The 27,960-nt window shown below is 37.5% G+C and overlaps 2 protein-coding genes across 2 annotated transcripts; one reads left to right on the top strand and one right to left on the bottom strand.

Moving 5' to 3' along the window:
- The first annotated feature begins 17,109 nt into the window (after positions 1-17,109).
- LOC115972207 lies at positions 17,110-17,616 on the top strand. The gene has a single exon (XM_031092410.1). It carries the CDS (start codon positions 17,283-17,285, stop codon positions 17,451-17,453), a length of 171 nt encoding a protein of 56 aa, XP_030948270.1. The 5' UTR covers positions 17,110-17,282; the 3' UTR covers positions 17,454-17,616.
- A 2,713-nt stretch (positions 17,617-20,329) lies between these two features.
- On the bottom strand, positions 20,330-23,014 carry LOC115971004. Its single transcript, XM_031090668.1, has one exon. It carries the CDS (start codon positions 22,847-22,849, stop codon positions 20,585-20,587), a length of 2,265 nt encoding a protein of 754 aa, XP_030946528.1. The 5' UTR covers positions 22,850-23,014; the 3' UTR covers positions 20,330-20,584.
- Positions 23,015-27,960: the final 4,946 nt, after the last annotated feature.

Here is a 27,960-nt window from a genome sequence, read left to right as displayed (position 1 = left end):
AAATCTACATCTTCAGCTGTTTGATTTTGATTCCATTGCTTCAATATTAGTGGGTACCCTTCAATATTCCATGGCCCCAGCTCTAGAATTCTTCTACGATCTCCGTCACTGGCGAATTTAAACAGAAAAATATTCTCTTTCAGATCAATTATTTGCACCCCTCTACTAGTCCTCCGCGCTTTAAGAATTATTGCCCTTACCACATTCTTGTTAACACTTCTATCCGCCAGTAACTTGCCCACCAATCCTGTATTGAACAACTCCAAAACCACCTTTTCACTTGCTTTAAGTCTAATGGGTTTACTAGGACAACACAGTTTCTCGGTCTCAGCACTTAGTGCTTCCACCAGATCTGTGTTTTGGTTCATGGCTTCAAAGATAGAGGGTTAGATCAACCCTCTTCCTGAGGTTAAACAAATTTGATTGAAGAGTATAAGACTATGGGATAAGAGAAAGATAAAGGAAAAAAAGGAGTTTAAGGGTGGGAAGGAAGAAGGTCTTGGGACAAGAAAGCTTATAACTTCTAGGGATTATAGTAGATTAATTCAAAAGAGCGAGTGGGTACTTAGGGAAGTTGGATAATGAAAGTCAGAAATGAGACAGGAATGGAAGAAAGAAAGTACATAAAGAAATATATCAAAAACCTCGAGTCAAAGGACTCAGGTCGGAGAACCTTGAGAGAAACTAAAGAGAGAGAAGTTGCCTTAGCAACGAGACATGAAGAGTGGAGTTATTCAAATTAGTTTTTGGGTATGAAATATTTTATATACCCTTCTCTCAAATTTTAGAAGTGAAATAAGGTAAAATATATTGAAGGGTTATGGGTGTCATTTCATGAAAAATTACTTTATACCCTTATTGCTTTGTATTGTGATGAGATAATATATTAGGGGTATTTTAGGAAGTGAAAAAGATGATAACTAACTTTTTGAATCATCTTAATATATAAAGAAGAGATAATAGGAAAACTCATAGTAAAAAAATGATCTAAAGATACTCAATTGGTTGTTGAGATATTGTAGTATGTTGAGTGCTGATAAGAATTAGGAGTAATTACATTCCCCTCCCTTGATATTTGGGGGAATGACACTCCATCCCAAAGCTAAAGGAAAAAAACACTCCCTCCTTTGAGGCTTGAAGAAATTAACACTCCTCTCTTTTGTTTATATTAGTAATGAAATAATCTAAATTTTTATAAGAATCTATTTACAAAAGTTTAATAATGGTTAGTAAAAAAATAACTAATAAATTTAGAATAAAAATGCAAAATTTATTAATTACCAAAACACTTGTAATGACAAATCTCTCCATAACTCATTAAAAAAATTACCAAGCAAAACTCACTTAATATTTTAAAATACATTTTAATTAAAATTTAAAACAATGAATTTTAATTACGAAATAAAATAATTTTGGGAACCTATCCTTGAGCAAAGGATAGGTTAATACGCAACATTTTTAATATTAATTTAACGCAAGTTTGGTCAATTGGATGACAAGAGGAAAAAGTGTTTTTTTCCTTCAAATTTGGGGCGGATTGTCATTTCCCAAAATCTCAAAGAAGGAAAGTATAATTACCTCGAAAAATAATAGTGATTAAATTTTTTTAACAATAATCATGTGCTACTATATATATATATATATATATATATATGAGTTATGGATTAGTTTGGATTTAAGACTTTGTTTAAAGTAATGTACGAAGGCATTTAAAAAAAAAATTACAAATGCATGAAGATACAACACACACATGCTTTGTTTTTTTTTTTTTTTTTTTTTTGAACATAGAATTAATATGAGGAAATTCAAATCCTAGTTTTCCTTATAAAGAATAATAATAGCACCATTGATCTATAAGACTCTTGGGGGTAAGTGTTTTATTTATACATGAAAAATAATAATTTTCTAATATATATTGCCTAAACCACTGTCAATCCATTTGCGAATATAATTTATCCAATCTAACATGCAATTAGTCATTTAGTCCAAATGCTTGAGGTAATATGTGTATGTTGAAGATGCATGGAGGCTTTGAATCAAAATTGTTTCCTCAAATTTGAAATTTTAAGGGCATGGTTGGTAGGCTGTAATAGGTATATAATAGTTACGGCAAGACTTAAGTACAGCGCTTATGTGCTGTTCTTTAGGTTCTCCTCTTAAGATTCTGCCATGTAAATTTTTTCTTATGAGATGAAAATTTATTTTTTAGTTAAGTAGCCACATGGTTAAATTTTAAGAGGGGAACCTAAGATATATTATGAATGTGATGTTTTCCAAGTTGGTTGGCATTTTCTGATACGATCCTGGGATTTCCTAACATTGTGGGGAATGCTAGATACCTGGCACAATGTGTTGGAAGCCTCCCAAAAGTTGTGACAGACTTACAATTGGACTAACTAATATATATTATGAATGAGCTATTAAGTTATTTTGAATTTATAAGAAAAGTTTGATGGTAAGAAGGTACGTTGAATGTATGATAAGTTTGATGGAAAGTTTATGATAAAATGTTTTATAGTCTATTTAAAGATAAGGTTACTGGATTATGTTAAAGTTCATTATTATATCCTTTTATTATTATAAGGAAGGAAAATGATGTATTTTCATATGAAAGTTCATAAGTTATTTTAAGAATAGTATGAATATTATTGAAGAATGATTTTATGTAATGAAATAAAAAGGAATATGAGGAATGATTTTCGATAAGCACCTTAATGTAGGAGCATAACCAAAAGCTATTTCAATATTTCATTTTAGATTGTCCGTGGATAATTTCATATTGTAGCCTAGTTATTTGTTTAGTTTGGATTGATATTTGAGTTTGGTTAGGATTAGTTGTTCATCATTATCCTTTGTTTAGGATTATTGGATTAGTATTTGAAATTGTTTAGGATTATCAAATTAGTATTTGAAATTGTTTAGGAGAGTTTATCCTTATCTTTGTGATTCTTGGAAATTGCATATAAAGTTTCGGATGATTTCTTTTGTATCCATAGACTATGATTATTATTACTGAGATTATTTGCAGAGATTGCATTGTGTTTGTTTGGTGGTGAATCCAAACACCTTAGGTGGGAAGCCTAAGGTCTACGGTGGGACTAATCTAGGTGGGAAGCCTAGGTTGTCTTGCATCAACTTGGTATCAGAGTTCAACCTGATTACCCCCTTTTAGCAACCTAAAACCACGTCTAACCAGCCTAGACCCACACCAAACAGCAGTACAACCCACGATCATCAACACTCCAAGCATGTCTCACAAGATCTTTGCAATTACCACCAATCAAGCCATCTCTGCTCAGAAACAAAGAACCCAAATTCCACCATAAAACCCATAAAACCTGTAATCCCACCATTCTTCCCAATGCAAGGCTCTGAAACTTAGAACCCTATTCCCTTAAAAAAAAAATCAATAACTCGTCACTGCAACTCTCACACCCAAAACCCATTTTCGATCCAATCCATACAAAACCATAGATTCAGATATGCAAAACCCACACTGCCAAGTCCAAAATACAAGAAGCCATCACTGATCTCTCCATGCCATTACTCGCAAGCATCGATCTCCATCTTTGAGTGCTGATGATAGCCATCGCCCATGAGTCCATGCCGCCTCTTCTTTGATGAATCCATCGCTGCTCTCTATGATATTTTTTCTCTGTGTTACTTGTTTGGTTTCCTCTGAAGCCTTTGTTTCTTTTAGCTTAATTTTCCGTCTCTAGTGTTTTAAGTTGTAGTTGTTCTTGAATATTGTTATTTAAAAAAAAGAAAAAAAAAAGAAAAAGGAAGAAGTCAAAAGCAAAATAGCAGATACATAGTCCATCGCTTTTGCTTCAGCCAAGTGACCCATGTCCAGGGCAGCACCAGGTCACTAAACCAGCCCAATCAAGGTCCAATACTTATTGCTCTAACTGTGGGAATCATGTCCACTAAATGTTCATTCAAATTGTTGAAAATCTATTCCTGTGAATCATGGTAGTCTTAGAAGCGCCAATATTTAATGGATGTCCAAATCCATGGACCCTCATCAATTGGCTAGATGAGATGGATCAACTCTTTGTGATAGGCCACAAACTGAATGACAACTTGTGATAGAAATTAATTAATTAATTAATTAGCCAAGTTATTAATTAATTAATTTATCATGCAAACGCGTGGTAGCACAAACAAATCACCAATAAACTAATTATGTAGCAGAAAATAAAAAACACGGTGATTTATTTACGAATGGGGAAAACCTAACGGCAAAAAACCCCACTAGGTGATTTTCAGGTCACCACTCCTGAAACTCTACTATTATCACGACAAGCGGTTACAAAGTAAAGGAATCCCAAGTACCTTACCAACCTACAGTTGAACCCTTACCCCAATACCCATTGGACTTGTTCTGTAGTGACAGTTCCCCTTTCTGATGCACGACTCCCAAGTACGTGACTAACCAATTGCGCGGATCCCAGTACACGACTTCAATCACCAACTAAGAAGGTTGTTGGTTGCAAAGTTCTTCAGTTTATCCACACGATGAATATCAAGAAGATGTTTGGTTACAAAACCCTACGGTGCATATACACAGCAACTTCTTCAAGAAAAAGAGATGAACTAGGGCAAGAACTTCATCTCCGGTCACAATTTGCTTGAACAAAGTTTGCTCAATGCTTGTGCAATTTATGAATTGATTGACGGCCCTTAAAACAATCTTTTTATATGTCTAGGGTTAGTAGAAAAGAAAGCCCAAAGACATATTCACGGATCCCAAGAAAATCAGATCAGAATTCTGAAATTCTTAAACCTCGACAGATAGTAGGTGTCGAGAAGCTGTCAAGTAGGTGTTGAGCACACAGGGTTTGAACAGCTTTCTTAAACTCCATAGATGCAGCTGTCGAGATTTAATGAATTCGCACTTTCAACTTGTTTTCTTGGACAGACTTGAAGGCTTCAACACTTGATCTTAAACCATAGTTTCTTGAAGTATTTAAACACATCCTAAATCTACCCAAATACAAGTAAAGTGCATTTTGTCAAAGGATAAGCCAATTACATAAAATAGTGACATATGTTCCTAACAAGTGAAACACATATGTCCTAACACTTTGATCAAATATGTCTGCCATATGCTAATAAGGTTAGGTTTGCCAGGTTGAAATTGAGAAATAGAGTTAGAGACTTTTGGCATAGTATCAAGAATCATTGCAAAGGAAGGAGCAAGCCTACCATAACTGATTGGAATGAAATAAAACAAATACTTCAAGAGAAATATGTTCCCCAATGCTATCAGGAAAATTATCAACCTCAATCCTCTCATGGGAATTTTCTACACCACAAAGACAGTATTCAGCAAGAAAACACCTCATCTTTCCATCAAGAACTCACCGCCATACCTCAAGACTTAAGGAAAATAATAAAGGTTTTGCTAGACTTTTCTACTCAGAAAAAGGATGCTTAGGTTCCACCAAAGCCTAATGTTGAAATAGAGGTACAAGTGCAAATAGGTGATGTTTCAACACTCATGCAGCAAGAAGAACCTATTATAGAGTCTACACAAGAAGAGAAATTTCAACAAGTGAGCGAAGATTTAGAGGGTGCACTTGATGTGGAGGTTGATTCTGATGAAAGTGCTACTAAGCCCTTCAGGCCTTCATGATCCATGAGGTTGATGAAGTCCAAAAGGTTGATATTGTACCCGTTTGGTTTAAGCTGAAAGTGGCGTCCACGTTTTGCGTTTTCAGTTTTTTTTTCCCTGCGCGTGAACAGTAAAATCACATGATTTTACTGTGCAAGGGACAAAAAACACTGTTCATACACTGTTCACACAATGTTTATGTACTGTTCATGCACTGTTCACGGGCCCCACACATTATTCATACATTTGAAAATTATTTTGCTACAATGTTTTCAGTTTTTAGTTTTCAGTTTTCAGTTTTCAGTTTCAGCAACAATAAGTTCAATCCAAACGGACCCATTATGGTTTAAGATAAAATTGTTCCTATTCAACACATTGATTTTATGTTTCCAGAGGAGTTCTATGGTGTTATGGAATTGAAGGTTATTCTACTCTCAGTGCTTCCTAGGGTGATTTCTAATATGAAGGAAGTAGTATGCATCAAAGTCCTAATTCTTCATCACTACAAAACTCAAGGTCGAGTTTTCTTAAACCAGGGTAGTATAATGCAGGAGCATAACCAAAAGTTATTTCAATATTTCATTTTAGATTTTCTGTGGATAATTTCATATTGTAACCTAGTTATTTGTTTAGTTTGGATTGATATTTGAGTTCAGTTAGGATTAGTTGTTCATCATTATCCTTTGTTTAGGATTATCAGATTAGTATTTAAAATTTTTTATAATTATCAGATTAGTATTTGAAATTGTTTAGGATTTGTTTAGGATAGTTGATCCTTATCTTTATGATTCCTAGAAGTTGCATATGAAGCTCTAGATGATTTCTTTTGTATTCACAGACTATAATTATGATTATTAAGATGATTTGCAGAGATTGCATTGTGTTTGTTTGGTGGTGAATCCAAACACCTTAGGTGGGAAACCTAAGGTCTATGGTGGGACTAATCTAGGTGGGAAGCCTAGGTTGTCCTGTATCACACCTTCAATTTTAGTTGGTTCGTGTTAGTATTGAGTTAAACTTGATATTAACATGCCGGTCATGCTCTAAATTCTGAAGTACAGGTTTGTGTCGTGACATATACGATTGCATCAATGATACACTAGCTGCTCACTCAATTGTGGGGACTTTGATATATGGTCTTATGCTACCGAAAGTGAAATTGACTCAAGGCCTTTCATGTAAGTTAGATACCTTTACTTGTGGGATAATCCTGCTTAGCAACGAACATAATATCACACAGCATAGGATGAAAATCGTCAAAAAAAACAGTATTGATATGGTCTTCCACCAATAGGTAAAGAAATAACAAACACAATGACCTTACGATGATCCCTAACAACACCATCAGTTTTTGACTGATTCTATTCACCAAATACTCTAATATTAAAATCATATTCTCCCAAAAGTCTTTGAACCATAACACGGAAACAATGGAGTTCTCTCCAAAGTTCAACTTTCATTGTGCCTCCATTTGGATGCCAATGAAAAATGAAAATTATTTTACTATACAACTTATTTTTGCTAATATTCATGGGTCCCACTGTACTATTTCAATTAACTATTACGTTTATCTATAGTACTTTCAGCAATACGTTTTCGGTTTCAGCAAAATAGACGGTATCCAAACAGACCCTGTATATCATTAGCAAAATAGGGCACTAAATTTGTTGCTCTAGATGCAGTCATTACAATGACTACAATGAACAATGATGTCCATGCCCTGAAATGAAAACAACTAAAGAATATGGCCATGTGAGGGTGGTAGGGGTATGTAGGGTTTAGGATGATCTGCTTTGCAAAATGGTTAATTACGTAAAATTCTCTTTTAATCTCCTAAGTGGCTTGCACGTCAAGTAAAGCTTCTTTTTTAATTTTTTTTTTTTTTTTATTAAAAGAAAAGACAAATCATGTGATTCTTAGTCAACAATTGAAATGAACAGTTTATGGTTACTTTTAATTTGAAAATGGGGTGGTGGGAAGGAGGATCATAGGTTCAAGCTCCATGGGGAGCATTATAGGGTAGATTCAATGGATTAGGATTTCTAACTCAGCTTAAAAAAAAAAAAAAAAAAAAAAAAAAAAAAAAAAAAAAAAACTGTAAATAATTACATGATAATTGTATGTGCTTTCCTCAAACAATGAAGAGCCAATTTTGGAACACCTTTAGAAATACATGCATAAACATATGTTTATTGATATGTTTTACTAATATTAATCTTGTTTTGTTGTGATCGTTAATGATTTGAAAATGTAATTGCACTTGATTATTTTAAAAACTATTGTTTGATTGTTAAGAAACTCAAAATCAATTATAATATATTAGTGCTCTTGCATTGACACTTAAAATCAATTGTAATTATATTAATGTACTTGCAATCAACTCCTTGGTAAGCAAATTTGTTTCTTTTTTCTTCTCCCCACTGGAGGAGCGTTTCTTCTCACCTATAGAGTGTGAGTGTTTCTTTCTTTCTTGTCTTCTAGGGTAGCCTAAGAGATAAGAGAGCCGGTGCCACAAGAGTGTCCATTTTGCTGTCATGAGCAGCATTATGGATGCAGACTTTTTAGAAAAGATCCAACAACTGCAGCTTACCACAGAAGAAGACGAAACTATAACCATACGTCCAGTGAGGAGAAAAGAGATTCTGGATGAATACTCTCTAAGTTTAGTCGGGAAGTTTCTAACCAAAAAACCGATTAACTTAAGAGCAGCAAAGAACCTAATACGATCTATGTGGAAGATGGGGGATGACCTGAAGATAGTCGAGGTAGGCGATGGATTATTACAATTTAAATTTACACTGGAAAGCCAACTACTATGGGTGTGGAACAATGGTCCATGGTGTTTTGATAACCATATGTTGGCTGTAAAGCGATGGGAGAAAGGCATGACAAGTAGATCAGTCACATTCACGCACCTTCCTTTTTGGGTCCAAGTGTGGGGCCTCCCCTTTGATCTAATGACTGAAGAAGCAGGTCACGATATCGGGAGGGGACTCGGAAAAGTCATTGAAGTAGATAGTAAGGCATTCAAAGCTGACCAAGCCCGTTTCTTGAGAGTACGTGCTGAAATACCATTAGACAAACCACTACGACGGGGTGGTCCAGTGGTTAGCCCGGAGGGAGATGAAGTACGTGTGGCATTTCGCTACGAGCGCTTGGTTGGGTGGTGCTTCGCATGTGGCAGAATTGGGCATGATGAGAAGGAATGTAGCATGGGCGGAGGGGAAGACACAGGAAACCGAACATATGGGGAATGGATGAAAGCCGGTACTCGCATCCGTGCCGATGATCAGAGGAACAAACAATACAGTCCACGCCGTCGCCGGACTGAACCAGCCACCCAAACTGACCACAACCAGAACACAGCTAGCCCGACCACGCCCATTAATGCAGAAACGGAGAAGCCGAAAAACAAGGAAACCGATACGGTGAGCCCCACCCATACGTTACGCACGTTAACGCAATCAATACCCCAGCAATTACTCCATGATACGGTACAGGTGGATGCGAATATTTCAGGAAATATCGTTAATGCACATTCACGCTCGACCAATATGGAAACTGAAAACGGTGATCATGGCCTTTATTACGTGCCAATCAGTTACGGGGAATCAAATGCAAGTCACATGCCGTCTACTAAGGAGTCACGTGCCACTATTGATGAAGCAAAAACACCACGCACAGCTACTTGGAAGAAGATACCAAGACAGGGGACGAACAAAAGCAAAACAGAGGAGGAAGACCGTGTACCAGTGGGGAAGAAGAGACAATCTGAAACTAGAGAGCTTGACGATGGACAGAATAACACAACCAGCAACAAACGGCTTAAGGGTGTGGCCGGATCAACACAACCTACATCTCCAACGGTGGTGGCTGCGTCACAGCCCCGCCGATCGCAATGATCGTCCTAAGCTGGAACTGCCGAGGGCTCGGGAACCGCTCGGCAGTGGAGGTTCTTGCTGCATTGGTGAGAACACAAGTTCCCACAATTTTGTTTCTCATGGAAACAAAATTGACCGTGCGTGAGATGGAACCGATTAAGTCGGAGTTGGGATTCTCTTCTATGTTGGCTGTCTCAAGTGAAGGAAGAAAGGGCGGCCTGGCTATGTTGTGGAAGCCCGACGTAGTGATTGACACACAGACATACTCCCCACATCATATAGACGTTCAAGTGCTTGTCCCGTCCACTCAACCATGGAGAATAACGGGTGTCTACGGTTACTCGGAGGAGCAGATGAAGCCTGAAACTTGGAGATTAATAAGGCACTTAAAAAACAGATCCAATCTACCGTGGTTATGCATAGGCGACTACAATGAGATACTACATTCTGAGGAAAAAAATGGAAGGCACCCTAGGCCATTGCCACCGATGGCTGCATTCCAGAGCACCTTGTTGGCTTGCGGACTAATAGACTTGGGATACAGTGGGTATATGTACACATGGCGGAATGGAAGAGAAGGAGAAGCTTTCGTTGAGGAAAGGCTGGATAGAGCGTGTGCCTCCCTGGAATGGTCTGACTTGTACCCGGCGGCCAAGGTGAAACACTTGACAGCATCATACTCTGACCATGACCCAATCATAATTGACACAAGACCCATGAACCATCAGCAAGTACGCAGGAAACAAAAGCTCCACCGGTTTGAAGAAAAATGGGTTGCTCACCCGGAGTGCGAAGGGGTAATCCGAGATTCATGGACCCATACTCAACCATCGGGCAGCCCTATGTACTGCCTTTTTGAGAAGATTAAAAGCTGCAGAGCACGCCTGGTAGCATGGAGCAAGTCAGCTTTCGGAAACACAAAAGCTCGCCTAACAGAAAAACAAAAGGAACTTGCGGAGATAGTGCAACAGGGATATGCACCAAATCTTGAACGTATAAAAATATTGAGAAGGGAGATCAATGAATTGATACACCATGAGGAAGTGTTTTGGAGGCAGCGGTCTAGGTCCTTATGGCTTCCGGCGGGCGACAAAAATACTAGCTTCTTCCACCAAAGGGCTAGCCAAAGAAAGAAGAAAAATACTATTGAGGGGCTGTATGATGAAAATGGGGTGTGGCAAACAGATGAGGGAAGAATCTCTGCTATAGCCGAAAGATACTATGCTGACTTGTTCAAAGCTCAAAGTCATACAAATATGGATAGGGTGCTGGAGGATGTGGACAAGGTAGTCACGGATGAAATGGTGGGCTCTTTAAACCAACCATACTCAGAGGAGGAAGTAAGGAGGGCTCTTTTTAGCATGCACCCATCAAAATCACCCGGACCGGATGGTATGTCTCCTTTCTTTTTCCAAAAATTTTGGCACATTGTAGGGCCGGATGTTGTCATGGCTGTGTTATCCGTCTTACATTCGGGTAAATATTTGAGGAAAATGAATTTCACACATATTGTACTCATACCAAAAAAGAATGACCCACAAAATATCACGGAGTTCCGCCCCATAAGTTTGGGAAATGTTGTATCCCGTATTGTATCAAAAGTACTCGCAAATCGGGTGAAATCTATTCTACCCAATATTATATCTGACGCCCAAAGTGCTTTTATTCCTGATAGACTTATCACAGACAATACTACAGTTGCGTATGAAATGCTTCATAGAATGCGCAATCGGAGAAGAGGAAAGACAGGTCACATGGCGATAAAGCTTGATATAAGCAAGGCGTACGATAGAGTCGAATGGGGTTTCCTCCGACGGATTATGCTCAAGATGGGACTACCGGATCAGTGGGTGAATTTGGCTATGGAAACCGTGAGCACAGTCTCCTACTCCATACTCATCAATGGAGAACCAAAAGGCCTCATAACACCAACCCGTGGAATAAAGCAAGGTGATCCTTTATCCCCTTACCTCTTCTTATTTTGTGCTGAGGGGCTATCTTCTATGATCAGGAAGGCAGTGACTACCAATAAATTAAAAGGCATTCAAAGTTGCCGGGATGGTGTCCGTATCTCCCACCTCCTCTTTGCAGACGATAGCCTGTTGTTTTGTGAGGCTAAGAGAGGCGAATGTCAGCAGCTCCTTGAAATCCTTACACAATATGAGGAGGCATCCGGACAAGCAATCAACAAACAAAAGACCACAATTTTCTTTAGCAAAAACACTGTCCCAAGTGTTAAGGAGGAAATTCAGATTTTGTTTGGTGCACAGGTTATGACGAACTGTGAAAAATACCTTGGCCTTCCTATGGTGGGGGGAAAATCTAAGGTGAAAACCTTTAAGGACCTGCAGGAGCGGATAACAAAAAGGGTGATGGGGTGGAAGGAAAAAACAATCTCTAAGGCGGGAAGGGAGGTGTTGATAAAGACGGTGGCCCAAGCAATACCCACATACTCTATGAGTATTTTTAAGCTCCCTAAGAAGGTGTGTGACGATATTAACTCGGTGTTGGCTAAGTATTGGTGGGGCCAAACTCGCAATGAGAAAAAGATACATTGGATAAACTGGAATAAATTGTGTAATCCAAAGAATAAGGGAGGAATGGGTTTCCGAAACATCCACGCCTTCAACCTAGCTATGTTAGCCAAGCAGGCTTGGCAGCTGGTCACAGGGGCACAATCTCTATTTTATAGAGTGTATAAAGCTAGATATTTTCCCCGGTGTTCATTCTTGGAGGCTGAGTTGGGTCCTAATCCATCTTTTGTATGGCGTAGCTTGTGTGCTGCTAGAGAGCTCATCATTGAGGGGTCACAATGGCAGATTGGGAATGGGCAAAGCATCACCATAAGCAACCAAAAGTGGCTGCCTCGTCCACCCCTTTTCAAACCGGGGGCTGACACATCTTTGAAAGTCGGTGACCTTATTGACACACACACCATGCAGTGGGATAGGCCAAGGGTACAAGACATCTTCATGCCACCCACACAACAGGATGTACTCAATATCAGGCTCGGTGACCTCCAAACACAAGACAGAATTTATTGGAAGGAAAATAAGGCCAACCGCTTCACAGTCCGGTCTGCCTACTTTGTTGCCCTTCGCTTGAACCAAGGAGGCGTGGTTGAACATTCTAGAGCACACGAGGATAAGAGGTTGTGGAATAAAATATGGAGATTGCGAGTACCACCGAAGGTGCGAAACTTCCTTTGGCGAGCTTGCTCAGACATCCTTCCAACTCGAGCTAATATTGTGAAACGAAGACTCCCTATTGATCCTAGCTGTGCAATCTGTGGTCAGGCAGAAGAATCAGTTTGTCATGCACTATGGGAGTGTCCGTTAGCCACCAATGTTTGGGCGTTGGTTAAAGGAAAGTTGCAGAAAAGCTCGGCGGTAGTGCAGGATTTCCATTCTCTCGCCAGACAAATGGAAGACAAGCTCACGGGTAAGGAAATGGAGGTTTGGGCAATGGTTGCTTGGTCTATTTGGAATGCCAGAAATCGTTTCTACTTTGAGAAGAAACAGTCCCAACCTGGCGACATACTCCACAGCGCCATGTCCTTGTTACAAGATTACCAACGTCTGAATCAGCACCTAGCCGGACAGAACCACCCAACGTGAGACCTCATGGGTTGACATAATGTAACTTCTTTTATGTTTTAGTGGACAAAGAAAATGTAAGCCAATATGGGGTGTCCCCTGTTTTTTTATTAATGAAATTCCTATCTTCAGTGTCAAAAAAAAAACTCCTTGGTAAGCCTTTTCCTAGTCAATAGGTTAGGCAAAAGACACCTAATCCTAATATTGCTTTTGCATTAGTATATGTGTCTTGCTCTTTGGAGTCCAACAATCTTGTATTAATTGGCATACATAAATAAACATAATGTTTTTGTTCATTATGTTACATATGTTCGTTGAAGTATTCTAAACATGTGGTAAGTTGGAAGCATTAATGTAGGTTATTAGTGGCTTGTTTGATACTCTCATGTCAAGAAAGTGAGATTCTATATTTTTTTTAATAATAAACTAGCAACGAACATAATATAATTTTAAAAAAATTAGACAAAAATATGACAAATGAATAATAAAATTTTCACAAATAGTTAATAAAAAAACTAGATAAAAAAATCTACAAATGAACAATAAATTCATAAAAAATGCATCTAAACAAATTAGAAGGATAAATTTAAGTTAAAAATATAATTTAATTAAATTTTAATATATATATTGTTAGGGACATATTTGATGTAATTGGCTAATCCTTTGACAAAATGCACTTTACTTGTAATTGGGTAGATTTAGAATGAGTTTAATACTTCAAGAAACAAGTGTTCAAGTCAAGTGTTAAAGCCGAGAAGATCTGACCAAGAAACAAGTGAAGAAAATGTTGTTCATTAAAGCTTGATAACAATCTCGATAGAAAGGACTTCTATCAAGATTTAAAGTGGAAGCTCGACAAAAGCTCGATACATACTGAATCTGTCGAGACTATGGGGTTCAGAATATAGCTAGAAAAGTTTTATTCTATAAAGGTTATTTGTTTATGGGTTTGTATAATCTTTATTGGACCAGAAAAGTCCAAAGTTTGTGTAAACCTATTTGGAGTAGGAGAGCCCTTTAAGCTTCTATTTAAAGGAGGTAGTAGAAAAAGAAAAACCTAATCCTAGAGAGCTTCATAAGGTTTTCTTTTTGAAACCCTGGCCTCCTCCTACAGAAAAAAGAGTTCTTGCTGCGTTTCTTATACCATCATTGAAGATCTTATTTGTGTTTCTATGTGAAGCTGTTACAAATCAACTACATCAATCAAAGGGTTGCTGTGGAGTTAGTCACGTACTGGGATCCGTGCATCATTGGTTAGTCACATACTGGGATTCGTGCATTGAATGGAGAGATTACCGCTATAATACAAGTTCAATTGGGTATTGGGGTAAGGTTCAACTGTAGGTTGGTATTTTAAGATACGTTTAAGGGTTTGGTAAGATTCCTTATACTTGTAACCGCTTGTAATTGATAATAGTGGATTCTCGGGAGTGGTGACTTTAAATTCACTTTGTGGGGTTTTGCCTCGGTGGTTTTCCCCATTTATAAACAAATCACCCATGTCAAATTTATTTTTTTCGCTGCATTTAGTATAATTGGTGATTTATTTGTACTACCACGCTATTACATGTAATTGAACTTAATTAATTAACTTGGGTAATTAATTAATTAATTGCAAGGGGTCAATTCATTTTAATCCAGCATATATAGGCTCCAATTTAAATGTTGTGCGACCCTGAGAAATAAAAAGCCCACGTTGTCTATTTTCCACTAACATCAACATCAATAATAATAATAAACAAATAAAAAACAAAAAAAAGCATTAAACGCATATACCATATTTAAATAACCAGATAATGTGAGACTTGGTTATGATAAACCACACATGGCTTAGTAATGTATTGCCACTTAAATATGGCCAAGTTCTTTTGATCATATTAAAAAGAAAAGAAAAATGAAATTCATAGTCAAATCACGAGACAAACATTTAATCAAACATGTAAAAGACTCACAAATAATTTGCGAAATCAATTAAACCAAACAGAAAATTATTGTAGAGTCTCGATTTATAGTCCAGGCCCAAAACGTATGGGATATTGGCCCAATGAGCCCAATACAATAAATTTGTAGAGAGTGGGTCAAAGAACTAGGCCCTAATGAATTGAACAACAGCTAGTATTGATTTGAATAACAGTCAAACACAAGTAAGAGATTTTGATCTTAATATACTTTCAGTTCGAGGATGTCCCCCTTGTATAAATTAATCATAGATAGATACAAAGATAATTTAGATAGCTACAGTGCTCTATCTCTCTTTTTCTGATCTCCCTCTCATGGAGGGTCTTTCACCTTATATAGCTCCCTTTGGGTCATCTTGGTCTTACACTTGTTGATCATCTGAACTCCTACTTGAGTACCCATCCCATTAAACACCCTCTTTAGCTTTCTGTGAGTTGTGGTGACTAAGGCAGCACTGTTCGGAGGTCTTCTTCACATAAATGCGGCCAGAAAAGTAGCTGCAATGCATTTAATGCGGTGGTGGCAGTTTTCCCTTAGATATTTTAGGGCTTCTTTCTTTCTAGTATGTTCGTAAGACACATTCCTATCATGGGAGCTTCTTGGAGGGTCACTCTAATTGCCGGAATGCATATTTGAGCTGCATTCATCATATCCGAGGAGGAGTTCCTTCTTGGATCACCCTCCATTCGTCTCCTACCTATGAGACTTTAATTGGGAACTCTTAATAGCTGTTTGTGCCTCCTTGGACCTATCAATATGCTTGGACAAAACCCAAGACCCAAGATCATATCCCTACAATTATAATACTAAAAAATAATAAATTTATTAAATATTAAACTAAATTTCAAAATCAATCTTAATTTTTTTTAGTAAAAAATAATACTTATTAAAATACACATAAAAATAATAATAATAGTGTTTTATACCAAATTTATAATACAATAGCCAGCCCACACTTGGGGTCTGGTTTCTAAAAAAAAAAAAAAATTTATAATACGTTACATAATTACAACTGCCAAATAGGGGTGTCCACGGGTCGGTCTAGGTCGGGTTTATGCCCAACCCGCAACCGACCCGCTTCCATCGGGTGAACGGCTGAACGACCCGCCGCCGACCGCAGACGACCTCGGGTCGAGTCGAATCGGACTCCGGTGGACAACGGTCGGGTCGGTCGGCCTTGTACTGACTTACAATCACCGGATTTTCGCCGGATCGAAGCTGAAAATCAACCCATCAAACCCAGATTTGAGCGAAAATCACGGATCTAAGCAAAAATTGAAGCAAAAACATCACATGAAGCTCAGATTTGAGCGAAAAATTTATCTCTATCGCCGGATCTAAGTGAAAATCGAAGCACAAGCACCAAATCTTCGCCGGATCGAAGCTCAAAATCACCACATTAAATCCAGATTTGAGCGAAAATCACTAGATCTAAGCAAAAATCGAAGCAAAAACCACATCAAGCTCAGATTTGAGCGAAAAAATCATCTCTATCTTTGGATCTAAAGTGAAAATCGAAGCACAATCTTCATCTCACCGCCGGATCTAAGGAATAAAACCTAGATCTTCACCGGATCAACCCAAAAACTACCAAACCTTCACCGGAATATTGATGAATCTGAACGGATCTACATAACTCCGACATTCTTTCATGGGTTTCCTCGGTCGGATCGGGTGTATCGGGTTTTGAAGAAGACAACCCGCCATCCGACCTGCGTCAGTCGGTTTTTAGGGGCGGAGACCCGTCTCCGACCATCACCGATGTCGGGTCGGCCGGTTTTCGGATCGGTCCAGACGATTTGGGCGGGTGGGTCGGTTTACGGGTTGCCGTGGACACCCCTACTGCCAAACGTTGATCACCAAAATGAGCAAGGGCGGAAAAATGTGACAAAGATCAAGGGGCGAATTACTATAAAACCCCAAAAAAAAAAAAAAAAAAATGGTTTTGATACTGCCTTGTCAGCAGAACGTACCCCACCAAAACTGTGGACCAATTGGCAATTGGTGTCTGGGTTTGTGCTTGGGAAAGGGGTCAACTTAGAAGAAGCGTGCGGAGCACGAGAAAAAGAGTATTAGCTCTTCAATAAATTCACCTCCCTTTTATAATCTCAAGCTAAACACTCGTACAGTCTCTCACTCCGATAAAAAATCCCTACCCTATTCAATCCTTGAAAGCTATTTCCTTTTTTTCTTTTGCTATTTTTCTGAACGCAAAATTCGCAACCCAAAATGGGTTTTATCAGGAGTAGCTTCTCCTTCATAGCTGGCACAGTGTTCGGAGTCTACGTGGCCCAAAACTACGCCGTTCCGAATATCAAGAAGCTCGCCGACACTGGCCTTATCATCGCGAAGCATCTCGAAGAGTCCTATCGGAAGCCGAAGAAGAGGGACGATGATTAGTTTACCTTATACGACCCGTCGTTTAGGACCCAGGTTTTGTTTTGTTTTTTGGGAGAGAACCCTTTGTTAGGGTTCATGAGAATTGATGGAATTGTCAGTTTGGATTTCTAGTTATTTCAATTTTGATTTGTCAATGAAAACCTGAGCAAATTTTTTTGCTTTATAGTTCCAATTCTATCGCAATTTTGTATTTTTATTTTATGATTCCAATTGGTTGGTGAAATTAATATACAAAAAGTTCACATTTTTATTAGTAATTTCAGTTATCTATGTAACGATTTATTTTAATGCCTTGTGGATTGACTGATCTGTTTTCCCCCAAAAATTGTTGTGGCATTGTGTTGATTTCTCAAGTTCAAGTATTTATTCATATGTTTAGTGTTTTATTTAGTTAAGCCATGAAATCCAAGTTCTACGATTTGTTTCCGGGCTAATTTTCTCATGTTGTCCTGAATTATGAGTGATGGTTTCGGCTGTGTTTCCAATCCCTGATGAGGGAAATGTAATGCTGTTTATTCAAGTCATTGTACAGGGAGCAAAATATTGCTGTCGGGCTTGAGTATAATGTTAATTGCCCCTAAGGAATTCAATACGGATTTCAGGTCCACTGTATTTCTTTTTATGGTTGAGTTAGACGCACACTCACTGGGTCTCGAAGCCATGATATCACCCTCCATCCCATTATTATGGGAGAGGAGGAAGTTTCAGTTGAGCTATATAGCTCATTGACATTTCGGTTCCCCTCTATTATATATGTTGAACAGTTTGTAGTCAGTTGTAACAAAACTTTGCAGGAAAGAATGCAATTGAAGGAAAGCAGTTGTTAAATAAGCATACTAATCATACAAGATTGGTGATGCTGCTGAAACAACCTGTGCAGTCGATTGTTGATACCATCAAAAAAATAAACATTGGCATATCTATCAAAGAAAATATTTGGTTAATTAGACCATGGAAGGATTGGTGTGAGTAAAGATAATGATAGGGTTGATTATTATTCCATTGCACCTTGTTTGTAGATAGTAGTTTTAGGTGCCATCAATTTTTTGTGTTCTCTCTCTCTCTCTCTCTCTTGTGTGTGTGTGTGTGTGTGAGAGAGAGAGAGAGAGGCATTGGTTCCTAGAAGTAACTGGAAGTTGGATTTGGCAGATGAAAGATACAGTCTTAAAGGTCAAGCCTGAGGATCAATGGAAGGCTGCAATTTTAACCTGTGATTTACAAATTTCTTATCAAAATATTTAAATTAATAGTCTTTCTGTTTTTGAAGTTTCATATATGTGCCAGTGTGTTTGGAAGGAGGGGGAGTAAAGTTTCAAGGATGAGTAGAAATTGGAATTTGGTGGCTCTTAATGTTAAAAGCAATAATTCATTTGAAGGCTGTCAGTGAATCCTAGATTTTTATTTTTGAACTGATATGTCCAATGATTTTATTATTTATCATATGTCATTGAGTTTTATCTGTGCTTCTGGTTCATATAAGCTTTTCAGTTTTGTTTTACAGTTTTTCTTTCTTAAAATATGTTTGTTCTGTGAGAGCATGTTCGTTTGGGATGGTAGAAGGTTAGTTCCCAGAAGTTCCAATGACTTCGGTAGGAGTTCAAATGTATGGCCCAGAAGCTTTAAGAATCACTAGATTTCATTTTGATAATGATATTAATTATTACAACTTTTGTGTTACTTTTCATAAAAGTTGTGTGCTAGAGGTTGTTTATTGCCATTTTTTAAATTATACCACACACATGGTTTAAAAGGCTTTCATGTCATTGCAAAGTGATAATTTTCTCATTGCTTAGAAATCTTGCTAAGTTGGTGTGCTCATATTTGAGTTTATGTTTTGACGTTAACCTGTGTCTACATGTTCACAAATCTGAATTTCAAATCATTATAAATAGCCTCCCCCTTATTTTTTTTTTCTATAGGTATATAAATATTAATTCAAGGGAAATCCTAACTTTAATAACATTGTCTACACATAAATATTCACCTAAAATATTTAATCCAGTTCTGTTCTAGAATTTTGCAAGGCTCAACTTATCTCTGACTTCTACATTTTTTAAATAGGTTTAATTGGGATTCAATATTTTATTTTGGCATGAGACTAATGTTCATCCATATAATTTCAATTAGGAATTGATTTGAATTTTACACACTCCCTAGTATCAACTTCGTGGTTCTTATTTTACCAAAAAAAAAAAAACTTTGTGGTTCTTATGTTTGTTTTAGTTTGCATGTTAATGGTGTACAACTTTGTTAATAGTATGATGCACACTACAAAAAGGTTTGCCACAATTTGGTACGGATGGTAGATATACCTTTCTTTTTTTAATGAAAAATTATTCTTTTGGGTTTCCTGCTTGTCTCGTTATGGTATTCAGTGCCTTGAATAAAGGGGCGATGTTAATCACGCTCTTCACTTGGTAGTATCACATCATGCGTGAGCTTCCTTGTAAGTAATGAGTGATTAAGAAAATAAACTAATGAGGTACTTGAAATTAGAATGGTGATCTTAACCATTTTGTATGCTGTAGCATAATGATCCTTATAATATCTCATTACTTTTGACTCATAGTCAATCAAAGCCTTCTCCTTCTCTGTTGTCTTCATCCCATGGAAGATTAACATCTACTCCATAGCAATTGGGCAAGAAGATTTTGAAGCAGTACTTGCAATCCCACGTTATGGATTTAACATTTGACTAAGCAATGAATTTCTTTATCATTGAAATTTGATTCATTGTGATTTTGTTTAGTATAGATGAAATTCCTTAGTCACTTAAGAATCCATTCAACCAATTGTGCACTAGGAAATCCTTTTTTTTTTATGCATGCCTTATAAATCACAACCTTATGTGGTTAGTGGTTCATAGTAGCTTTGCGATTAGTACATCTATAACTGGTCGGTACTTTGTCCTCACAAAATCTGCCAGTGAAAAAAAAAACAACAACAACAACAACAGCAGCAACAGCATAAGATATATACAATGAAGTTTCCACTTTTACAACAAAACTATATTACATAATGGGAGTAGTTGGAAGCGTTTGCGTGATCATCATGTGGGTAGGAAAAGACAATTTTCTGCATGAACATGAAAATTATAATCTGTCTCTGTTTTTGACTCCAGGCTTGTCATTCTAACCAATGGATAGGAACAAGTCACTTGAATTGTTAGAAGCTTTCTCACTCTCCAATGAAGAGGGAAAGAAGGGCGAGGGCTTCTTCTGCATGTGTAATGAACGCCAATCATCAAAGTATGCCATTTGATGAGGCTCTAAACTGGGAGGCTCTCTCTGTTCTAGAATTTTCAGAATTTTTTCAGTTTTACCAAGAATGTAAACTGCATGCCTCACGCCTCTCTGCCTCTCTTCAATGGTGCTGCTCAAACACTTAAGGGGTATAAGATGTTGTAAGTTAGTGAGGCAAGCGCCCAGTATGTCAGAGATCATGACAACCACTGCTGCAAATAACTTCTCACCCATCTGGTCATTTATGCTTTCACAATTTAGCAGAATGGTTTGACTTATTCTATACATGGAATTGGCAGCCAAGACTTTGATGGGCCACTTTGAAGGACTTTGCTTTAAACATTGATTCATTTGTTTCTTGTGAAACTCCACAGACCTGTTCTTTGCAGTATCGGCAAGTTCTTGAAGTATTTCCTTTGGGCTTTTTCCTTGAAGGGACAGTTTATGGAGGTCCACATCCAACCACTTGTGATAGAGTTCAACACCTAACCAAACCACCTCTGCTGTCTTCCTGATGTTGGACAAATCTCTTCCATCCAGGTATTCTTCTATAAGTCTTACATACTCCAGGCCTTGATTCACACCGCATATCAACTGTCTAATCGATTTAGGGCCGACATTTGGAATTGCTACAGCAATACTTGTCAGTGTCACCACAGGAAGCACCCAACAATTTGGTGGCTCCTCAGAATCTAGAGAAGGAACTTGGTTACTGTCACACTCGCCCACTGCCTTGAATCCTTGTGAAAATGTTGATGTCTCCAACAGGTTTATGAGGTATTTAGGCTCTTTTTTCCGTCCCATCCGTATCCAATGGTCAGTGGGGTCACATTTACATTTCATCATCAACCCAACCATAACATCCTCACCTTCAAGATGCAAAACAAAACGGCTAAGATCCATTCTTGAGGAAAGCTGTGATTCCAAAGTTGATTCAGTATATGAAACACTGTTCTTGAATTTGAACTTCTTCTTCAACTCTTCACAGAAATTGCAGCAAAGAAAGATCTGGCTTACAATGAAAACGGAAACGAGGCGAATCACTTTGCTTGTTATCACAATCCCAGTTTGCACTCCGATGCACAAGTGTAAGAATTGAATTTTTGCATCATGGGCAAGTTTCCTGAAGTGCCGGTTACGGATTTGTAAAGTTAATGGGCATTCTTTCATCTCTACTAGCCTCTGTATCCAGTAGTGCTCTACTTTAAAATGTTTTGTGTGGATTGTATTTCCTCTTTTTGGGCAACTGAAATTGATGGCTGTGAACCATCGACACGCTGGGCCAAGAGTACCGACTCCTACTGCAATAGTCTGTATAACAAGAACTATAGTGGTTGACCACTTATAGTCAGACTCTCCGCTGCAAAATTTAAATGACCTGGGAAAGAAGTATGATCTAAATATGGCTTCTGCTAAAGTTGCAGCACTCAGGAGACAGAATGCCCCAGAAGCGGTGCATGTCACTGAACGCCCCATTACAAATTGAGGGTTACAGGTATGAGCCATCATCCAATATTTCATAAGATCCTCTCTAAGTTTGTCGACAACCGTTTTACCAGTTTCTTTTGAGCTTTCTTTGAGAGCTAATTCGTGTTTTTTATTATACTTGTATTCTAAATACTGCTTGGTAGTTGGAACAGTTAAGGCAGAAAAAGTCAAGAATAGAAGCAAAACAAGCATGATAAACATGATGAAAGCATGTTCTTTCCAGAAAACATAGATTACCCCAGTACCTAATTGGATGCAGATATTCACAATAACAGTAATAACAAGTATTCCCAAAGCAATAATGTTCATAGCCATTTCTTTATTCTCCATGGTTCCAATAGAAGGCATAGAATTACCCATTACTGTACAGATGAAGACGGTACTGCTAAGTTTTGCAAGCTGATCCTGGCGGCGAGGCATCGGGGTATTTAGATCCACTGCCAGCTTGATTGCTGTGGCGATCAAGGTCAGGGAAGTAGCGTTGAGAGAGAAGAATCTGCAGGGGAACCAGATTTTTCGATAGCGGATTCCATTGATGCCATCCACAGCCATTGCAATGAGACAGGCTAGTGATGCTGCAGCCACATAGAGGCCAATCCATGGCAGTGGCTCACTGAACTTTGCAGCATCCAGGTTCCCATCAATGTTGCAGCCGAGTTTACCCATCTTCTTCTTCTTCTTCTTCTTCTGCTGTTCCTGTTTTTTTTTTTTTTTGGGTCCAAATAACTAGGAGGGCAGAGGGTTTGACTCTGCTTGCTCTATTGAGGAATGTGATATAGAATGTCAGGTTCACTTTTGGAAAATACTAAATAAATAGAGAGAGTTGCATTTTGGTCATGATTGGTATATTCTTTGTTGGACCTCTGTTACAGTTAATTACTATTTGGGTCAGGAGTACAGAGGACTGTTGGATGAATTTCGTCTTTTAGCTTATAGATAAGCAACCAAGGATATGCTTTGTTTTTTCTTCTCGGGGGCAGGTTAAACTTTCTTGTCTTTTTCTTTTTAAGCTGAGATTGGGCTTTCTTGTCTTGTTATTATTAAAGTCGGTATTATTAGTATTATTATTCTCATATAAAAAAAAGAGTCGGTATTATTGTGTAGACTTGAGAGGGACTGATTGTGGAGTCGGTATAATCTAGAGAGAGATTCAGAAAGTCTGTGTGGGGCCTGTGGGCACTCTATCAATTTATTCAAGTTGAATCGTTGATGTTATATCCATCCAAGGCTCTGGGACCCCAAGATTTATCATTTCAGATTCAAATTGGAACAAAAGTCATGCTGAATGGTTAATTGTGTATGTTGGTTTTGACCTATTCAGCAAATTTTTTAAATAGCCGCTGCTGATGCATGAAGATTTTGTTAGTTCAACTTTGATTATGATGGGGATCTAAAATGTTGCAGTATAGAGAGTAGAGACATGTTTAGGTAGGAAAGAAAGATAGTGAGCACACGCCTTTATGATATTTGATTTAGGATTGCTTACCTATTATTCTCAAGAAATGCTATGATATATAAAAATGCACAATTTTGTGTCATAACTTGTCATGTGGTAAGTTGTGATTGGTAGATGTGTGATGGTAAGCTATATGGGGACACACTTTTACCAGTTACAACTCACTGTGTGGCAAATTTTGTACAAAATTATGCATTTTTATATGTTCCTAACATTACTCACTATTCTAATTTTTACTGCTAGCATATTTGATGAGGTCACTTTGGAATTGATAAATTATATATATATATATATATATATATATATATATTTTCTAGATTGTCATGGATAAATTATATTCTATTCCTAAGATAAAGATTGTTATCATCTGGTATCACTTATGAGAGAGCCCAGGAATTTAGGTTTGGTTCCTAATTAAATCTCGTATTTTTAGAAGATACAATTCAAATGTTACCCCCTTTTATTATTATTATTTTTATTTTATAAGAGTGTAAATTCAATATCTCCAATCCTAACATGTACATATCAGCATTTCAAAAATTAATTAATAGTGCTACACGCAATCAGTTCTTAGAATTTCCATTAACTTTGGTAGAAGTTCAAATGTATGGACCAGAAGCTTTAAGAATCACTAGATTTCATTTTGATAATGATATTACTTATTACAACTTTTGTGTTACTTTTCATGAAAGTTGTGTGCTAGAGGTTGTTTATTGCCATTTTTTAAATTATACCACACACATGGTTTAAACGGCTTTCATGTCATTGCAAAGTGATAATTTTCTCATTGCTTAGAAATCTTGCTAAGATGGTGTGCTCATATTTGAGTTTATGTTTTGACGTTAACCTGTGTCTACATGTTCACAAATCTGAATTTCAAATCATTATAAAAAGCCTCCCCCTTATTTTTTTTTTCTATAGGTATATAAATATTAATTCAAGGGAAATCCTAACTTTAACAACATTGTCTACACATAAATATTCACCTAAAATATCTAACCCAGTTCTGTTCTAGAATTCTGCAAAGGCTCAACTTATCTCAGACTTCTACATTTTTTAAATTGGTTTACTTAGGATTCAATATCCTATTTTGGCATGAGACTAATGTTCATCCATATACTTTCAATTAGGAATTGATTTTTATTTACATACTCCCTAATATCAACTTTGTGGTTCTTATATTTGTTTTAGCTTTCATGTTAATGTTGTACAACTTTGTTGAAAGTATGATGCACACTACAAAAAGGTTTGCCACAATTTGGTATGGATGGTATATACCTTTCTCTTTTTAATGAAAATTTATTCTTATAGGTTTCTTGCTTGTCTCATTATGGTATTTAGTGATGGGAATATGTACGAAATTCCCAGATCTATGAGATGCAAAAATAGAGAAAAAATATACGTCAAAGAAAAATAATTACACATTGATGTTTTAGGCGCAGAAAGCAAAAAACCCTTCCTTCCTCACCAAGCATAGAAAATCATGATCAAAATCCGAAACCTCCATTGATTCCATATTACCAGAAAGTCCTCCCCCAAATATCAAAATACCAATCCTTTTCTACCTGCCAAGCCTAAAAGCAGAACCCTTTACCTTGTTATATGTTTGACCATACTTCAACTTCCTACTCACAGAATTTTCCTCCTCTTGAAAGTTTTGATCATCCCCAAGCCAACACAAAACATGTTTGGAAAATCAAAAATCCTATTGGAACCAATCCAGATGGAACCAAGAAACAGGTCTCTTCAGCAGAAGCAGCTTTAAACTGGCAAGCAGAAAATGCTGCGGCACAAAACCAAGTCCTTTCAAAGATTCTTGATAATCAACAAAAGATGGCTGAGGTTGTTACTCATACCTTCTTATCCTCAAATTCTCTTATTGAAGATTTGAAGAAGAAAATCAAGATGGTTGAACAGGAATTAGCAATAATTGCTTCCACAGTTAAAGACTTGTCTATTTATTTTCCCTTATTGGACAAAAAGAAAAAGAAAGAAAACAATTGTTACTGCAACTTCAATCCATGAAAGGTTCACAGAAGGAAGCCATTCAAATTCTCTCGATGCATGTTCATACACCCTACCAGCCTCAACAATTACTATATAATGACTTGTCCATGCCCTTAGCCTCACCGTTTTCACCAACTTCTTCCTATCAAAACCTACAACCATTAGCAATGACACATCCTAATCATAATCCTTTTAAACCAAGTGGAGTTTTTCCTGGCATAACACATTCAGTTCCACCTCAACCAGAACCACAAACTAACCCTCAAAATGACTCTCCTCCAATGAAAAAAGATAAAGAACCAATATACCAACCCCCCGATCCAACTATTGGTGCTTCTTCAAGATCTCCAGATATGAATATGTTGGCTGTGGACACTGACCCCCCAAACCCAATTTTATCATTTCTTAAAACCCTCACCCTTGAAGATTAAAGAGAACCTTTTGTGCTCCCAGTAATTGATGATTCGGACATAGATTTCTCTGACCTTGGGTTAGAAGAGGTGTTTATGACGAATAATGAGCCAAAAGTAGAAGAAGAGGATGATGTTCTTTGCCCTAAAAATTCTCCACCTCCACCACCACCAATCTTTCCTCCACCACTTTTTATTCCAGAATATCAAACAAGATTGACCTATTCACCAACCACAGACTTAAAACATTTGTTCACTCTTGATAATGTTCCTCCTTCCAGATGGCATGATGAGATCTTTAGCATGTATTCCTGGTGCATAACTGAACTCGAAGCTCTAAATGCCACTGTTTCCCAGATTATTGCCAAATTTGTTGCAAGGATCACAGGAAGATTAAGAGAATGGTGGATCAATCTAGGAGAATATAGGCAAAGACAGGCAGCCCAATGCAACACACTAGAAGACTTCTTCACAATCGTCCATAATGAATTTCTTGGCTTGGTGACCCATTAAATGGAAGTAGCATGAGAAGAATTTTTGTTGATGAAATGCTGCTCATTTGACAGAAACATACCTTTTGACAGAATGTCAAGGAGATACTACTCTTTTAATAGTATGGATAGTGTTAATGCCAAGCATACCTTTCTCAACTCCCTCCTAGAACCATTGGGAGATGAAACACTCCGTATGATGAATCTCCAAAAAAAACTCTGCAGCAAGCTTTCTTGGGAGAAATTTATTAGCATGTGCTCATTGCCTTAGAAAAACTCTGTAATCAGAGAAAATTTCTTTCAGAAATTGATAAGATCCATATCAACACTTAAAGACAATTGCAAGAGGAAAGACTTGCAAATAAAGAGCTATGAGAAAAATTGTGCCTATCCAACAAAGAGAAGAGATCATTTCAAAAAGTATTCTTGGAAGAAAAGACATTATGCGGGACAAAATAAAAGAACTTTCAGGAAGAAAAAATGGAAGTTTCTTAGAAGAAAGTAGTTTAAAGGAAAAACTCCAAAAGTCTGCCTTGTATGTAGAAGACCAGGTCATTTTGCGAAAATTGTCCAAAAAAGGAAAAAGCAGCAAAACTTCTTGAACAAGCTTAGATCCATGTAGATGATATTCCCTTCTCAGATGTGGAATCACTCTTTTCACAAGATGATGACTACTCTTCTTAGGCTTTGGTAGTTTTGGCCTATTCTACTTCAGAAGATAATTCAGACTCAGACCCAGAGATCCAAACAATTTATACATCCCAGCCTATTATAGCCCCTCTAACCAGTCCTACTCATATAGCTCAAGTACATATCATTCTAGACGCTTACTCCAAACCCATCCCAATAATAGCCTTGTTTGACACAGGAGTAGCAACAACAATTCTCCATCCTAAGATTCTACCTGCAGAATTCCGGTTGCCTCATAATCAGATGTTCAAAGTGGCAAATGGAGAAACATTCCTTATTATCCTAAAAGGTAAGCATCTCTTTATCAGAATCTTTCCAACACTTACCATTAAACATCAAGTCCTTGGATCCCCTCTTACAGGCAAAGACCTTTTCATAGGATTTGATCTCCTTCATCAAATACCTAGCCTTAGATGGTCTTCAAAAGGACTTCTGCACAAACAACACCTTCTCACTAGGACCCAAGTATCCCATCTATTTACAGTTGACCCCTTTGACTATTTGAGACTTCAGATTATTAATGATTGTTGTGCAAACAACGATTTTGAATCCTTAAAAACCCAAATCCTTTGTGGAAAAACCCAAAATTTTTCATATACCTTCCCTTTAAGAAGAATGAAGATGTCAACCCCACAAAAGCTAGTCATAGAGGAATGAATCCGGACCATTTGGCCTTGGCCACTCAAGAACTATCTACCCTCCTCTTAGAAGGCCTCATTGAAC

The sequence above is a fragment of the Quercus lobata genome, chromosome 12, assembly GCF_001633185.2.
Source record: "Quercus lobata isolate SW786 chromosome 12, ValleyOak3.0 Primary Assembly, whole genome shotgun sequence".
Taxonomy (NCBI): domain Eukaryota; kingdom Viridiplantae; phylum Streptophyta; class Magnoliopsida; order Fagales; family Fagaceae; genus Quercus; species Quercus lobata.
Note: the sequence above shows the minus strand (reverse complement) of the source record. Positions and strands in the feature narration are given on the sequence as shown.

What these genes read in the sequence shown, in the direction of transcription:
- LOC115972207 (XM_031092410.1), top strand. Translation starts at nt 17,283, where the DNA reads ATGGGTTTTATCAGGAGTAGCTTCTCCTTCATAGCTGGCACAGTGTTC.
- LOC115971004 (XM_031090668.1), bottom strand. Translation starts at nt 22,849, where the DNA reads ATGGGTAAACTCGGCTGCAACATTGATGGGAACCTGGATGCTGCAAAG.